Consider the following 17,196-nt stretch of genomic DNA (forward strand, 5'->3'; position numbering starts at 1 on the left):
TAAAACCATAACCAGTGGCGCCAGCATCAATATGAGTGCCAGTTGATATTCCAGCTGCTCCACTTCCCATCCATCCTCTGCTAATCCTCCTGGAAGAGCAGAGAGAAAGGCCCGAGTCCTTGGTCCCTTTCATTCTTGTAGGAAACCTGGCACGGCTGCTGGCTTCAGACCAGCCCAGTTCTAGCTATTGAGGCTACTGGAGAAGTGAACCAGCAGATAGAAGCTCTCTTTCTCTTGCTTCCATCTCCCCCACTCTAACTCTGCCTCTCAAATAAATAAAGCTCAAAAACAAAACAATACAATTTGCAAATGTATTAAATAGAGAGGGGCCTAGTGCAGTAGCTTAGTGGCTAAAGTTCTTGCCTTGAATGTGCTGGAATCCTGTATGGGCGCCGGTTCCAATCCTGGCAGCTCCACTTCCCATCCAACTCCCTGCTTGTGGCCTGGGAAAGCAGTCAACGATGGCCTAATGGCACCAAGCAGCCATGTGGGACACTCGGAAGAGGCTCCTGGCTCCAGGTTTTTGGACTGGCGCAGCTCTGGCCACTGCAGCCACTTGGAGAATGAATCAGCAGATGGAAGATCTTCCTTTCTGTCTCTCCTCCTCTCTGTATATCTGACTTTCCAATGAAAAGAAAATAAATATTTAAAAAATAATAATCCCATGAGGCCTGGTGCAGTAACCTAGTGGCTAAATCCTTTTATTGCATGTACCGGGATCCTACATGAGTGCTGGCTCTAATCCTGGCTGCTCCACTTCTGATCCAGCTCCCTGCTTATGGCTTGAGAAAGCAGCAGAAGATGGACCAAGTACTTGGATCCCTGAACCCCGTGGGAGACCCGGAAGAAGCTCCTGACTGGCTCCTGGCTTTGGCTAGGCCCAACCTTGGTCTTTGTAGACATCTGGGGAGTGAAGTATCCAACAGAAGTGTTCTCTTGCACCTGGTACGATAGCCTAGTGGCTAAAGTTCTTGCCTTGAAACTGCCAGGATCTTATATGGATGCCAGTTTGTGTCCCAGTTGCTCCATACCGCATCCAGCTCCCTGCTTGTGGCTTGGATGGCCAGCAGAGAATGGCCCAAAGTCTTGAGATCCAGCACTGACATGGGAGACCTGGAAGAAGTTCCTGGCTCCTGGCTTTAGATCAGCTCAGTTCCAGCCATTGTGGCCACTTGGGGAGTAAACCAGCAGACAGAAGATCTTCCTCTCTGTCTCTCCTTCTTTCTGTAAATTTCACTTTTCAATAAAATCAATCTTTAAAAAACAAACAAAAAAAACATGCTCTAACTCTGCCAAATAATCTAAAAAAAGTACCAATAGTAAATTTCAAGAAAATACATCCTAAAAAAGAAAACTAACATGATCATTAGCCTAGGAGCATACAAAATTTATATAATCAGAATGCTGTAAGTACTGACTTTAGGTTATTAAAAAATGAGTAACAAAACCAGGGAAAGAAATGTTGAATGGCATATCTATGAGTATCATAACAAAAAAATCTTTTAACATTACAGGTAACAATGTGTTGTAAAAGTAATGAACCAAGGAATATTTGTTTTGAGTGGGTATTTGGCACTGTGGGTAATATGCCATTTGGGATGCCAACTGCTCATCTTAGACTGCTTAGAAAGTCTGGTTTTGCTTCCAACTCCTGCATGCTGAGAAGCCTGAGTGAGTTCCCAGCTCCTGGCTTCAACCTGACCCCAGTCCTGGCTGCTGCAGGTATTTATTATTATTTTTTAAAGATTTATTTATTTTTATTACAAAGTCAGATATACAGAGAGGAGGAGATCTTCCGTCCAATGATTTTCTCCCCAAATGACTGCAACGACTGGTGCTTGCTGCAGGTATTTAGAAAGTGAGCCAGAGAAATGACATCTAGTCTACCTCTCTGCCTTGCAAAAAGAAAAAGAAATTTCTAGGAATAATATACTAAGCAGTCTCCTGAGCCTGGACTGTGTATGGGTGGGATCTTCACAATAGCCCTGTGCATAAAGAATGGCAGCCCTATTAGCATAAGAGGAAGGGGAATTCTCAAAAGGTTTAAATGACTTGTCCATGGCTAAACAGCTGGTACGTGGCAGAGCAAGGACTGGAATTCAGGTTTGCCTGTCTCTACCATCTATGCTCTCAAACACCACGCTAGATCAGCTCTTACGTTCAATCTCCGGAGTACCCAAGCCAACCTTACCTCTTCCACATCTTCATCCAGCTGCTCATTAGGATCCACTTCTCTTACTAAGTCTTGTAATTTCTTCTTCGTCAATACCTAAAGTTAATCGAGAGAAGATTGTTCAGCCAAATATTAAGGAAACAAAATACATCATTAATCACATAATGAAGCGAGGCTATTAACCTGATGGGCCTAGTTTCTACTTTCCAATGAGCTCTCAGTCTGGTTGACCTGATGGTAGTCACAAGTCCACATCTCAAGACTGAAGTGCATCAGGGAAAGACAGAAAGAGAAGTTTGGAACAGAGGCCAGCATTCAAGTATCAGGCAGATTAATCGTGCTCTTTTATTTCCAATAATTGATTTGTGATTTTCCAACCATCATAGATTCTACTGTGCCTTTGCTGCCTGTAGACTTTTCCTTTCTCCCTCTTCCTGGGTGCTCAGTTCTCAGCGCCCATCATTCACCTGGGTAAAAGCACTGCTTCCTGCTAGGGCACGTCTGTCTCGTGGTGTGCACTCTTGTAACACTGTGGACATTTATATATTTGTCTACTTGACTTAACAGGCTAAACGCTCCAGGAGGACAGGGTCCACGTGTTCACCTCTGTATAACTAAATAGGGGTATTTAAGTCTGTCCAGTTACCATTTTCAAAAAGAAAGTGGCATGTTATTTTTACACACCATTTAAAAAGATCAAAAGATACGCACTAAAATACTAAAACACTAAAAATTTCACAATTAGTTTTCCTCCCAGGGTACTCCCTTTCTTATCCCACCTTAAGTCACACAACTTAACTTTTTGTTAATCTTGCTCTTTTGTTAAAGATCTACAGATTGTCTAGTGCTTAAAAGTACGCAGGGAAACACCCTAGTGCAAGGACTCTACGTCCTTCCATAGCCCTGCCTATATACAGTTTTATCTTTGACTTTTTTCCAATAGATTCCATATTCAACCCATTGGGTCTCCTATTTGCTCAAGCTTCCCCATTCAGCTTTGCTAATCCTTCCACCCTCTCCCTTGATATGGGTCCTCATCCACCCTATCTACCGTGTAAGACACACATCAAGGGACTGTATCTATTTCTTATGGCTACGTAGAATAAAATTAGGATTTTGGGTAGAAAGACTTGGACAGTTTTTCAAATCACTGGATGAAATTAATTCAGGCAACAGCTGATAAGCTAGAAGAATACATGACTGAAGGCAAGGCTACATTTATTGCAGAAATATCAAATCCAATTATTTTATTTAACAGCTATGTATCTAACATATATACATATTAAAAACACCTGAAATGTGTGTTAGTATATGTGTGTGTATGGATACATGTTTTTATGCATGTGGATAGCCATATATAATACAAAGTAAAATCAAACAAACACTGTATAGGATAACCAAAAGGAATGCTCCAGTCTCAGAGGTGGCGGAGAGGAAGAGGCAGTATGTAGGACGGACATCTCTCTAAGCATTACTGGTTCAGTAACGGTAAGAGGCGCCCACGGAGAGCAAAACGCAAGAGGATGATACCTGATTGTTCTCAGGGCTGAGACGACCTCCTGACCCAGGGGTGCCTGGAATCTTTACCACTGTGGTGCTATTGGCCATGGAGCCCTGTGGAGGGGTGCTGGCTGGCTCCGGTTTTATGGAGGAGAAATTGGAGAGGTTGATTAGGGCTGAGGGGCCAAACTGGTTCATAATCTGCCGAGCTTTGGACTTCAGCTCATAGAGCTTATCGAGGTCTTGTTTCTTTTTGGAGCTGTGAGGACCAAGGCCAAGCAACTGGAGAAGCAAAACAGGAGAATTAGCTCTTGAAGCACATGGTATAAAGGATGAGTTCTGAAAGGAAAATTACATGAGGGCTGATCTTGAGGTGTCTTTCAGAATCTCTGGGATACCTGCATACTGAAAATGAAGCAAGAAAAACGGTTGCTCTCAACTGAGAGTTAAAAACCATCTCCTTTACAAAAACTAAATGAAATAGTCCACAAAATTGAAATAAGGAAGAAAGCAAATAAAATGAGGGATCTTACCCATAAAAACAAATAGAAACAAACAAGACACTTCAGAGGACTTTGTAAAAAAAAAAAAGCAGTAAGTGCCACATGCATTATTCTTTAAGTACTATATCAATGTTAAATGCAAGTAAGTCACTTCACAATCATATACTTAAAATCCATTCACAGAGTGTACAAAAACAGATTAGTTCATTTTGGTGTTTCAACACTTAAGTCCATGTCAGCTATACACAGTCAATGCAACTTCCAAGAACTGTTAAAAGTACTCTTGTTTATTAACAAGAGCGACTTCTGCGAGTTAGAAATTTTGCAGTACATGCAGCAGCAACCTTCGCCTGAAGCAGCCAAGCTTCCTAGCCTTGGAGCCACAAAGTTGCCCTGTGGACACCAGCTTCGGTGCCACTGGACCACAAGCCCACTCATCAATGCTCCCCACAGGGTCCTTGGGAGCTTACTTACAGCTATCTGAGTGTCTAGATCTTTAATTACATCAGCCACAGCTGTGAGCCCGGTGAAATGAGAGGCAGCCATTCTCAAAAGCTACCTGTAAATGAACAGCTAGCATCAGGCATCTCCTTTGACACAGAACCACTTGAGTGCGTGGCCTGGCACGTCTTCACCAACAGGATTCAGGCAAACGGGAATCAGGGAAGCATTATCCTCTTGCCCCTCCTGAGTACCAAGAAAGACATCTCCAGCTCACTGACGAACTGTATTAAAAATTAATGAACGATTATGACATATACACGTTATCTTCTTAGAAAATGAATGGTCCATTGTTGGAGATAACATGTTAGGCACATGAGACACTTTATTAGGTAAAATTTTGTGATTTGAACCTGCAGGAATGATGTTGATAGCTTTCAGAACATGGCAGTTTAGCAACCTGAGAGTAGATCTGTATCTATTCCATTCTTGTCCCTAATTCAGAGTTCCTTGTGATTCTCAAGTGAGAAATCACACGCTCCTGGTTTACTCTTAATAAAGGTAACTATGCACTGGCTAACTGACCTAGAGAAACAACACTGACTGGCTGGCCAAGAGCCAAATCAGCGAATAGCAGCGCATCAGGGTCCTTTTTTCCCCTCCAATTATATGTGGTTTATGTTCCTTCTTCTCTACTCCTCAGTGTTACTCATGGAAGAGACAAGAAAAGATGGAACCATTATTAAAGATTATAAGGGGGGGGGGGGCGGCGACGTGGCCAAGTGGCTTAAGTCCTCACCCTGAACGCACCAGGATTCCATATGGGTGCTGGTTCTAATCCCAGCAGCTTCACTTCCCATCCAGCTCCCTGCTTGTGTCCTGAGAAAGCAGTGGAGGACGGCCCAAAGCCTTGGGACCCTGCACCCACATGGGAGCCCTGGGGGAGGCTTCTGGCTCCTGGCTTCGGATTGGCGCAGCACTGGCCGTTGCGGTCACTTGGGGAGTGAGTCATTGGATGGAAGATCTTCCTCTCTGTCTTTCCTCCTCTCTGTATATCTGACTTTGCAATAAAAATAAATAAATCTTTTAAAAAAAGATTATCAGAGGGGATAGCATTGTGATATAGCTGATAAAGCCATTCTCTAACACCTATATATGCAGTGGTTCTTGTCCCAGCTGCTCCACTTTTGATCCATCTTCCTATTAATGACCTGGAAAAACAGCAGGGATGGGCCAAGCGCTTGGGCCCCTGTCACCTGCATGGGAGACCAGAAGCTGTGAGTTGCTGATTTCGGACTGGCTCACTCAGCCCACTGCCCTCTTGGGGAGTGAAACAACATATACGACTCTCCCTGTCTTTCCTGTTCACTTTATACCTCTAACTTGCAAATAAAAAATACACCTTCAAGAACTAAACCTTTTAAAAAAAATAGATGCAGGGCCCCACATGGTGGCCTAGCACTGAAGTCCTCACCTTGAACATGCCAGGATCCCATGTGGCTACCAGTTCTAATCCCGGCAGTCCCGCTTCCCATCCAGCTCCCTGCTTGTGGCTTGGGAAAGCAGTTGAGGATGGCCCAAAGCCTTGGGACCCTGCACCCGCGTGGGAAACCTGGAACAGTCTCCTAGCTCCTGCCTTTGGATCAGCTCAACTCCAGCCATTGCAGTCACTTGGGGAGTGAATCAATGGACAGACCATCTTCCTCGCTTGTCTCTCCTCCTTTCCTTATATCTGACTTTCCAATAAAAATAAATCTCTTTTTTTTAAATCAGTTTAACTCCATTAACACACCTCCCTGGAAAAGCAGTTTTATGGACATAAAACAGATTAGTGACCCCGGGTGTTCTAGGGTAGTGACGGGTCTGACTATAAGGTTGCTGCAAGACTAAATCTGGGCCGAGGATTGGCTGATTATTCCCAGGCAGCGGTGAAATAAATCTGTCTTGAGTGTTGTGGTGTTGACATGACATTATCCATCTGTATTTATGTATTCTGAGTTATGACTATATCCACCAAACAATTTATTGCATGTAAACTTTCAAAATACAGTCTAAAAAGTGAAAGAAAACATCATAACAGCCTGGGCCCGGTGTGGTGGCCTAATAGTTAAACTCCTTGCCTTGCATGAGCTGCCAGGATCCATATGGTGCCAGTTCATGTCCTGGCTGCTCTACTTCCCATCCAGCTCTCTGCTTGTGGCCTGGGAAAGCAGCAGAGAACGGCCCAAAGCCTTGGGACCCTGCACCCCTGAGGGACACCTTCAGGAAGCTCCTGGCTCCTGGCTTCAGATCAACTCAGTACTGGCTGATGTGGCCTCTTGAATCAGCAGATGGAAGTCTCCTTTCTGTAAATCTGACTTCCCAATAAAAATAAAACTTTTTAAAAAATTACAGTCAGATCAGAATGTCCACTGATGCAATATTCAAATCACCTATTTACTAACCTGTTTACTTTCTTCAAGCTTACCTGTGGATGATGCTGACCAAGAACAATGGAATGAAGTGAGGGAAAATAACTTGAATTCCATTAGGTAATACATCACTTGTGCCTCTGAGCTACTCAATTTTCTAACTTTTACTTCCTCAGGATGCCAAAGGGAAGGGACATGCTACTATGTAACAAGAAACAGTATCTGTGTCTCTGTTTGAGAGAACAACTGCAATAATTAACCACTACCAACACCTACTATGTAGAACCTATGTGCTATGAGATGGACAAAGCCCAGGAAGTCCATTCCTGGAGTCTACAAATGAAAACAGGTAACATTTCTATTATGACTATGTGGCTGGGAGCTAACAACCAAGCCTATCCTCTCTTTTGTCACCCAGCACAACTAAAATATGGCTGAAAGACTAAGGGTGATAAATCTTTTATTTTAATGTTTGGCCTGGTGCAATGGCTCAATTGGTTAATTCTCCCTCTTCAAGTGCCAGGATCCCATATAAGCACTGATTCGTATCCCAGCAGCTCCATTTCCCATCCAGCTCCCTGCTTGTGGCCTGGGAAAGCAGAAGAGGATGGCTCAAAGCCTTGGGACTCTGCACCCACATGGGAGACCCAAAGGAGGCTCCTGGCTTTAGATCAGCTCAGCTCTAGCCATTGCAGCCACTTGGCATTTGAGCCAATGGATGAAAGGTCTTTCTCTGTCTCTCCTCTCTGCAGACCTGCCTTTCTAATTTAAAAAATGATTTATTGGGCCCGGCGCGGTGGCGCAAGTGGTTAAGGTCCTCTCCTTGCACGCCCGGGATCCCATATGGGCGCCGGTTCTAATCCCGGCAGCCCCGCTTCCCTTCCAGCTCCCTGCCTGTGGCCTGGGAAAGCAGTCGAGGACGGCCCAAAGCTTTGGGACCCTGCACCCGCGTGGGAGACCCGGAAGAGGCTCCTGGCTTCGGATCGGCATAGTATCGGCCCGTTGTGCTCACTTGGGGAGTGAATCATCGGATGGAAGATCTTCCTCTCTGTCTCTCCTCTCTGTATATCCGCCTTTCCAATAAAAAAATAATAAAAATAAATCTTTAAAAAAAAATGATTTATTTATTTTTACTGTAAAGTCAGATATACAGAGAAGAGAGACAGAGGAAGATCTTCCATTGGATGATTCACTCCCCAAGTTGCCCCAACTGCCAGTGCCAAGCTGATCTGAAGCCAGGAGCTTCCTTCAGGTCTCCCACGCAGGTGCAGGGTCCCAAGGCTTTGGGCCATTCTCAATTGCTTTCCTAGGCCACAAACACGGAGCTGGATGGGAAGTGGAGCTGCCAAGAATTGGCGCCCATATGGGATTCAAGCGAGTTCAAAGTGAGGACTTTAGCTGCTAGGCCACGTCGCCGGGCCCAAAATAATAAATATGTATGAATTGATACAGAGATGAATGATGAAAAGAGGGAAGGAAGAACTGAGAGAGGGAAGAGGAGAAAGAAAGAATAAATGATACCTGTCACCCACTGGTTTTCTTCCCAAATGCCTGCAAATATCTGCTGGGGAGGCAAGGCATGTCTCCCATGGGAGTGGCAGAAGTGCCAAAAACCTGAGTCATCAGCACTGCTTCAAAGAGTGCCTCTTAGCAGGAAGCTGGATCAGAAACAAGGGGAGACTGGAGCCTACAGGCCCTGTTATTGGATGAGGCATCCCAAACTGTCTTAATCTCTGTACCAAATGCCCGCCTATGCTTTTTTCCCCCCTCTAAAATGACTATTTGAAATAGAGTTATGGAGAGAGATTTCACATCTGCTGATTCACTTCCCGGATGGTTCCAACAGCTAGGCCCACGGACTTGGGTCTTCCTCTACTACTTTCCCAGATATATAAACTAGGAGCTGATTGGAAGTAGAGTAGCCAGGACTCAAACCAGTTCGCATATGGAATGCTGGTGCTGCAGACAGTGGCTTAAATTGCTATACCACACAAAACCCTTGCTTTTTGTTTTAACGATGAGAAGTTCAGCTGCAATTTGAAAGAGAGAAGTATCTTCCACAAACTGGCTCACAGCCCAGATGGTCACAACAGCCCGGTCTCAGCCAGGGGAAAGCCAGCAACCAGCAACTGGTCTCCCGTAAGGCACAGGTGCTAAGGACCTGGGTCAGCACCTGCTGCTTCCTCCACACAGGGCCTCCGACAGGGAGCTGGACTGGAATGGAACAGTCAGGACTCAAACCAGCACTTGGATATGGGATGCTGGAGTCACATGGGGTAGCTTAACCTAACTGCACTATGGTGCCAGCTCCTGGGAATTTATTATTTCCTAAGAAGTTTTATTTACCTATTTGAAAGGCAGTGCAACTGATAGCAAACAATGGATGGATCTTTTATCCACTAGTGCATTATCAAAATAACCACTTACAAGTTGGGCAGGGCAGCTCCAAACTCCAGCTGAGGGCCCAACGCAGTATCCTAGTAGCTAAAACTTTTTTAAGATTTATTTTATTTTTATTGGAAAGGCGGATATACAGAGAGGAGAGACAGAGAGGAAGATCTTCCGTCCAATGATTCACTCCCCAAGTGAGCACAACGGCCGATGCTATGCCGATCCAAAGCCAGGAGCTTCTTCCAGGTCTCCCACATGGGTGCAGGGTCCCAAAGCTTTGGGCTGTCTTCGACTGCTTTCCCGGGCCACAGGCAGGGAGCTGGATGGGAAGTGGGGCTGCCGGGATTAGAACCGGCGCCCATATGGGATCCCGGGCGTGCAAGGCGAGGACTTTAACCACTACGCCATCGCGCCGGGCCCGTAGCTAAAACTTTGCCTTGCATGCTCTGGGATCCCATAAGGGCACCAGTTCATGTCCAGGCTGCTCCACTTCCCATCCAGTGCTCTGCTTGTGGCCTGGGAAAAAGCGGTCGAGGAGAACCTAAGGCTCTCTTACTCTCCCTATCTCTATAAATACGCCTTTCTAGTAAAAACGAATAAAACTTAAAAAAAAAAAAAAAGAATTATGCTGGGGCAGATGCTTGGCATAGGTTGGGATGCCCACACTACATACTGTAGTGCCTGGCATTGAGCTCTCCCTCTGCTTCCTGCTAATGGGCACCCCAGGAGGCAGCTGGCAGTAAACCAAGTACTTTAGTCCTTGACATTTGCCTGGAAATGAGTTCCAGGCTCTTGGCTTTGGCCTGGCTGGCTCAGGCTCACTTGCTGAGGCCCACTGGTAGGTAGAGCAGCTGTCTGCCTTTTCAATAAATCTAAAAGCCAAAAATAATCAGCATATTGAAAAAGTTTCACAGATTCTATTATTTATCTAGCATATATACCCATGTTGGTAACACTCTATCGATTCTCTTTTCTTAAAAAAAAAAAAAAAAAAAAAAAAAAAGATTTATTTGCAACGTAGAGTGACAGGGAGACACAGAAAAGAAGAGAGAGAGACATTTCAGGGTCAGCGCTATAGTGTAGCAGGAAAAGCCTCCGATGCCAGCATCCCACATGGGTGTTGGTTCCAGACCTGGTGTTCCACTTCTGATCCTGTTCCCAGATCCTGGTCTGGGAAAGCAGCAGCAGATGGCCCAAGTCCTTGGGCCACCTGGTTCCTCGCTTTGGCCTGGTCAAGCTCTGGTTGTTGCAATCATTGGGGATGAAAACTCTCTGTGTGTAACTCCGCCTTTCAAATGAATATAACCCATCTTTTTTTCTTTTGAGAGAAAAAAATTAATCATCACTTCCATCTGCTGACTCACTTTTTAAATGGCTGCAAAACCTAGAGCTGGAACAGACTAAATCTAGAAGCCAGGAACTCCATCTGAGTCTCCTAAATAGATTCAGGTGCCTAAGCACCGGGGCCATCTTCAACTGCCTCCAGGCACATTAACAGGGAGCTGGACAGGGCCTGGCGGCATGGCCTAGCAGCTAAAGTCCTCGCCTTGAATGCGCCGGGATCCCATATGGGCACCGGTTCTAATCCCAGCAGCTCTACTTCCCATCCAGCTCCCTGCTTGTGGCCTGGGAAAGCAGTTGAAGATGGCCCAAAGCCTTGGGACCCTGCACCCGTGTGGGACACCCAGAAGAAAGTTCCTGGATCCTGGCTTCAGATAGGCGCAGTACCGGCCTTTGTGCTCACTTGGGAGTGACTCATCGGACGGAAGATCTTCCTCTCTGTCTCTCCTCCTCTCTGTATATCCAACTTTGTAATAAAAAAAAATAATAATAAATCTTTCTTAAAAAATGAAAAAAAAAAGCAGCAGCCTTTGTTTAAAACAAAACAAAACAAAAAAAAAGAAGCAGGACGGCCAAGACTGTAGCTTAACCTACTATATCACAATACTGGTGATATACTGCCCCAATAACTAGTCTTATGATTATACAGAACAGTGGATTGAAGGGAAAAAAAAAAAGAGGGCTGTTGGGGAGAAGCAGGAAGCTAATGAGAGATGATGCAGAAGAGCCAAATCAAGAGGGTTGGTATTTGACCAGAGTTTGTACATATGTAATTAGGAGAGTCCCTTCTGGCCCTAACAATTAGTCTAGGATTCTAAATTACATTGATACATAAAGAATTCAAAATCTGTCTCTAAAACATCTGTTTCACAGTGCAGACTTTCAGCCCTGCCTCCAAAACGTATCAGGGCTTTCCATAAAAACCACATCAAAAGCAGTAACATGTCCTATGCTCATATTTGTTCTAATTATTTTTTAGCATATGTGCTTCCCAAGTGAGCACAAGTCCTAATTCATTTTTACAGGGTTCATTTATTAGAAAGGCAGAATTAGAGAGAGAAAGAAGGAGAGCAGAGACACAGATTTTCATTTGCTGGTTCACTCCCCAAACAGCCACAACAGCTAGAGCTGAGCCAAGCCAAAGCCAGGAGCCTTATTCCAGTCTCTTCTATGGGTGAGGGAACCAAGCGTGTTGGCCATCTTCTGCTGCATTCTCAGGTGCCGGACAGGGAGCCGGCTCCGAAGTGGAGTAGTCAGGACTCAAAGGGGTGCCCACATGGGAGGCCAGCAGCGCGGACTGCGGCTTTAACCTGTGATTCCACAAGGCTGGTTCTAACTGTAACAGAATGATTATCTAGTACTTTGAAATTTTATTGTAATATGTCAATTAATACCAGAGCCACAAATGAGTAAAAAAGAACATTTTGAATATGTAAATGAGAATGTTTATCATTACTTAAATCATCAAGTACTTTGACGGTGACAGGGAAATGGCTTCTTCATAAGATGGTGTTAATACATCTGGACCACATACATGCACTGTACTAATATAGGCTAACCACTGATAAAAAACGTAGCTTCAACTAAGTGAGCCTCATTCTTCTTCTTCTTTTTTTTTTTAAGATTATTCATGTTTAGGCCCGGCTCTGTGGCTAGCAGCTAAAGTCCTTGTGAACGCACTGGGATCCTATGTGGGTTACAGTTCTAATCCTGGTGGCCCCGCTTCCCATCCAGCTCCTTGCTTGTGGCCTGGGAAAGCAGTCAAGGACGACCCAAAGCCTTGGGACCCTGCACCAGCATGGGAGATCCGGATGAGCGCAGCTCCAGCCGTTGTGGCTGCTTGGGGAGTGAATCATCGGACGGAAGATCTTCCTCTCTGTCTCTCTTCCTTCCTATATATCTGACTTTCCAATAAGAATAAAATAAATCTTTTTTAAAAATGTATTCATTTTTATAGGAAAGTCAGATTTACAGAAAGGAGAGACAGAGAGAAAGGTCTTTAGACCACTGGTTCACTCCCCAGACAGCCACAACGGCCGGTGCTGAGCCGATCCAGAGCCAGGAGCCAGGATCTTCTTCCAGGTCTCCCGTGTGTGTGCAGGGTCCCAAGGTTTTGGCCCGTGCTCCACTACTTTCCCAAGCCAGAAGCAGGGAGCTGGATGGGAAGTAGGGCAGCCAGGATACAAACTGGTGCCCACATGGGATCCTGGCACATTCAGGGTGAGGACTTTAGCCACTAGGCTACTGTGTTGGGCCCTAGCCTCATTTTTCTAATTCTCTAGTCCACATTACTATTCATTGGAAAGTTAACCCAATTTGAGCCCCTTGTGCTTCAAATTGTTGCTTCTCAGCCTCCTAGATTTAAAATTAAATATATTTCACTTGAGTGCAAGGAAGCACTCTACAAAGATCCTATGCCTTCAGAAATATCTATACTTATATAAAAACAGACATTTTAGTTCTCCTTGAATATTATTCTACATAAAAACCCAAACTAGTCAGTCTTTGACAGTAACAGAAGCAATAGCGTAGCGGTTAAAACCCTCGCCTTGAATGCACCGGGATCCCACTCGGGCACCGGTTCTAGTTCCTGCTGCTCCACAGGATATCCAGCTCCCTACTTAAGGCCTGGGAGATCAGCGGAGGATCATTCACCTACCGCGTGGTAGACCCAGAATGAGCGCCTGGCTCACAGCTTTGGAACAACCCAGCCTGGCCATGCAGCCATTTGGGGAGTGAACCAATGGAAGATCTCTCTCTCTTTTTCTCTATCTTTCTGTAATTCTGACTTTCCAAGTAAAGAAGATAAAAATCTTGGGCCCAGCATGATGGCTCAGTTGCTGAATCCTTGCCTTGCATGTGCCAGGTTCCCACATGGATTTTATTCTGTGTCTTGGCTGCTCAGCTTCCCTTCTGGCTTCCTGCTGTGGCCTAGGAGAGCAGTTGAGGATGGCCCAAAGCCTGAACCCATATGGGGGACCTGAAAGAAGCTCCTGGTCCCTGGCTTTGGACTGGCTCGGCTCCAGCTGCTGTGGCCGCTTGAGGAGAGAAAACAGTCGACAGAGGCTCTTTGTCTCTCATTGTGAATCTGTCTTTCCAAATAAAAAGAAATGAATTTTAAGAAAAAAAAAAAAAGGAAAAAGAAAAAGCTTTTAAAAGGGGAGGGGGTGAAGAGGAGGAGGTGAAAAAGAGAAGGAGGAAATAAGAAGGAGGTATTGAGGTCAATGTTGTGGCACAGTGGGTTAAATCACCACTTAAAACGCAGAAATCCCATATCAGAGAGCCATTTGGAGGCCTAGCCTCTCTGCTTCTGATCCAACTGCCTGCGGACACCTGGGAAGGCGCTCGAAGGCCTTCACCACCCTTACTGAAGTCCAGGATGGAGCTCCTGGCTTTCGGCTGTTGACTGGCTCAACCTTGGCCACTGCTGCCATACGGGGAGTAAACAATGGGTGGAAGATAAAAAATATCTGTCACTCTGGCTTTCAAGTAAGTTACTAAATGTGGGGAAAAAAAGGAAATAAGAAGAAAGAAAAGGAAAGGAAAGCACTTTCATTCAATGTGGTTTTTCTTTTCTTTTCTTTTCTTTTTTTTTAGTTACAGACTTTTTCTTATTGGAAAGGCAGATTTACAGAGACAGGAGAGAGAAAGATCTTCCATCTGCTGGTTTACTCCTCAAATGGCCACAGCAGCCAGAGCTGAGCCGATCCAAAGCCAGGAGTTTCTTCTGGGTCTTCCATACCAGTGCAAGGTTCCAAGGACTTCCACTGCTTTTCCAAGCCACAAGAAGGGAGCAGGATCAGAAGAAGGGCAGCCAGGATTCGAAACTGTACCCATGTGGGACTGGCATTGTAGTCGGAGGATTAGCCAGTTGAGTCATTCTGCAGGCCCCAATAATTTGTATTTCATAATTATTACCTCTCTTTTGTTGATGGGCAAATCAAGACAGGAATAATAACGCATTTACAAAAGTAGAAGAAAGGGCCCAGCGTGGTGGCCTACCAGCTAAAGTCCTCATCCTGCATGCATCTGGAACCATATGGGTGCCAGTTCTAATCCTAGCAGCTCTACTTCCCATCCAGCTCCCTGCTTGTGGCTTCGGAAAGCAGCTGAGGACGGCCCAAAGCCCTGGGACCCTGCACACACACGGGAGACCTGGAAGAGGCTCTGGGCTCCAGGCTTCGGATTGGCACAGCTCCAGCCGGCACCTGGGGAGTAAATCATCAGACGAAAGATCCTCTGTCTCTGCTCCTCTCTGTATATCTGACTTTGCAATAAAAATAAAATAATAAAAAAAGAGTGTATCTTAGTTAAAAAAAAAAGAGTATCTCATCTCACTTGTAGGCCTGTCAAACATAAGTGATATATTAAGCAAAATTGCCCAGGTAGTGCGTGGTTAGTGTGAGAAGGCTTCAGTAAAAAACTATTGAAAAGGGGATATAAGTAGCCAAGGCTCTAGACCCATCCTTATTTTAAAAAGTCACCCTTGGGCCCAGCGCGGTGGCGCAAGTGGTTAAGGTCCTCGCCTTGCACGCCCAGGATCCCATATGGGTGCCGGTTCTAATCCCGGCAGCCCCGCTTCCCATCCAGCTCCCTGCCTGTGGCCCAGGAAAGCAGTCGAGGACAGCCCAAAGCTTTGGGACCCTGCACCCGCGTGGGAGACCCAAAGGGTCTCCTGGCTTCGGACCGGCATAGCATCGGCCGTTGCGCTCACTTGGGGAGTGAATCATTGGACGGAAGATCTTCCTCTCTGTCTCTCCTCTCTCTGTATATCTGCCTTTCCAATAAAAAAAAAAATAATAATAATAATAAAAATAAATCTTTAAAAAAAAAAAGCCACCCTTTGTAGTGCTGGGAGTTAACCTGTCCTCTGTAATGATAGCATCCTGTATGAACGCTGGTTCAAGTCCTGACTACTTCAGTTCCAATGTAGGTCCCTGCTTATGTACCTTGGAAATCAGACAGTGGCCCAAATGCTTGCATTCCTGACACACATGTGAGAATACCGGATGGAGTTCCAGGTTCCTGACTTCCGTCCGTTCCACCCTAAACATTTTGGCCATTGTGGAATAAAACAGCAAGTGGAAGATTTCTCTATCTCTGCTTTGCAAATAAATAAATCTAAAAAAAAAAAAACCCCTCCACCCCACAGCCATCCCTAATAAATGCTTGTTCTAAAAATGTAGGATACAACAGCTTATTTTTAAAAAATAAGTAGCAAGAGGCTTAATTACAAAGTTTCCTTACGGATAACATTCAGTGTTTGGATGTCAAACACTAGTCTATCAGAATCTCCCTCCTGGGTTTGAAGGCAGGACAAAGATCCCAGGAGCACTTATTCCAGCAATATTAGCCTGACCTCTCGTATCTGCCACCCACAGGATGCTCTGTGGAATCACCACCTCAGTGTGACTGGAATCGCTGGTGGGACATCAGCTCCCTTAAATGTCAACGAGGTGTTGGACAAGGATGGTCTCTGGGGATGTGTGCTCCGTCGGGGTTATGTGGAATGAGATTCAAAGCTGTTACCAAGTATATTAACTGACTTTCAAGTGTTTCCAACTTGACATCCGATCCGCCAGGAGGAGAAAAATGAAGATGCTGGCCCTGGGCTTCCTAGGTTAAGGCTCAGCCGCGCCAAGAGCCTGCCAGCAGCCCAGCGGGCAGTGCTCCTGCCCTGGACATCGGGACAGCCGGGATCGCCCGATCGCTGCCCAACCCTCGTCCTGTCCCTTGAAGGCTCACCCCTCACACACGCACACACCCCGCACCCCGTCTCAGATCCCCCATCTGAGGAACGCGGAGCCGCACTCAGCCCTGTTGCTTCTCAAACTTGTGGGTGGGGGAAGTCTCCGAGCCCGCATCCCGTCCCCAAAGAAAGATCCCCCCCCAAGTCTTCTCCCTCAGGAAGCCTAAGCGTCCGCAGCCCCCGTCGGCGAATCCTGAAGGAGCCCCGTGTCTTCACTGTCCCGGGAGCCCGGCTCCTCACTCCTCCGCTTCTACCTCGCCGGAGCCCGTGTCTTCACGCCCCTGCCTCTCCTCTCCGGGTCTCCGAAGTGTGCGAGGGCTCCTCCTCACACGCCTGTCCCTTCTGTGCCCGCTCTCCCTCAGGGGCCGGGGAGCTCATAGCCTTCCCCGTCCGCAGCCCCGGAGCCTCCTCCGAGCGCGATCCCCTCAGCGCCCGTCCCGACCAGCCAGATGCCCTCGCAGCCCCGCGTCTTCCTCTATAACCTGCTTCTTCCAACAGTCACCCACTGTGCGTCTGCGTCCTGACTCCCTCCTCCCCGCTCTTCTGCCTCAACTGCCAGGGCCCAGGACTCACAGGCAGCAGCGTTCTAGCTCCCCATGATACGCGGAGACTGCCCCCGTGAAGCGTTCCTCTCAGCAGCCGGTCCGACTGCGCGGCCCTCCCCGAGTCCTTCCGGCACCGCTCCCC

At 46.3% G+C, this 17,196-nt stretch overlaps 1 protein-coding gene across 2 annotated transcripts in view; it reads right to left on the reverse strand.

The window, feature by feature from the left end:
- Positions 1 to 17,196, reverse strand: part of LOC121167585 (transcription initiation factor TFIID subunit 12) — a 30,537-nt gene extending 13,341 nt beyond the window's left edge. Inside the window, exons 1-3 of one of the 2 annotated variants that reach the window (XM_040997084.1) lie at positions 17,083 to 17,196; positions 3,704 to 3,955; positions 2,192 to 2,269 (exon numbers count right to left, since the gene is read on the reverse strand). In XM_040997084.1, the coding sequence (XP_040853018.1) occupies positions 2,192 to 2,269; positions 3,704 to 3,871 (246 nt within the window). In that variant the 5' untranslated portion in view covers positions 3,872 to 3,955; positions 17,083 to 17,196. Of the gene's footprint in view, positions 1 to 2,191; positions 2,270 to 3,703; positions 3,956 to 4,650; positions 4,666 to 17,082 lie in introns of those variants that run through there. The other variant, XM_040997083.1, reaches the window with a different exon arrangement.

The sequence above is a fragment of the Ochotona curzoniae genome, unplaced genomic scaffold (assembly GCF_017591425.1).
Source record: "Ochotona curzoniae isolate NIBS_2020 unplaced genomic scaffold, NIBS_Ocur_1.0 patch394, whole genome shotgun sequence".
In the NCBI taxonomy this organism is placed as follows: Eukaryota; Metazoa; Chordata; class Mammalia; order Lagomorpha; family Ochotonidae; genus Ochotona; species Ochotona curzoniae.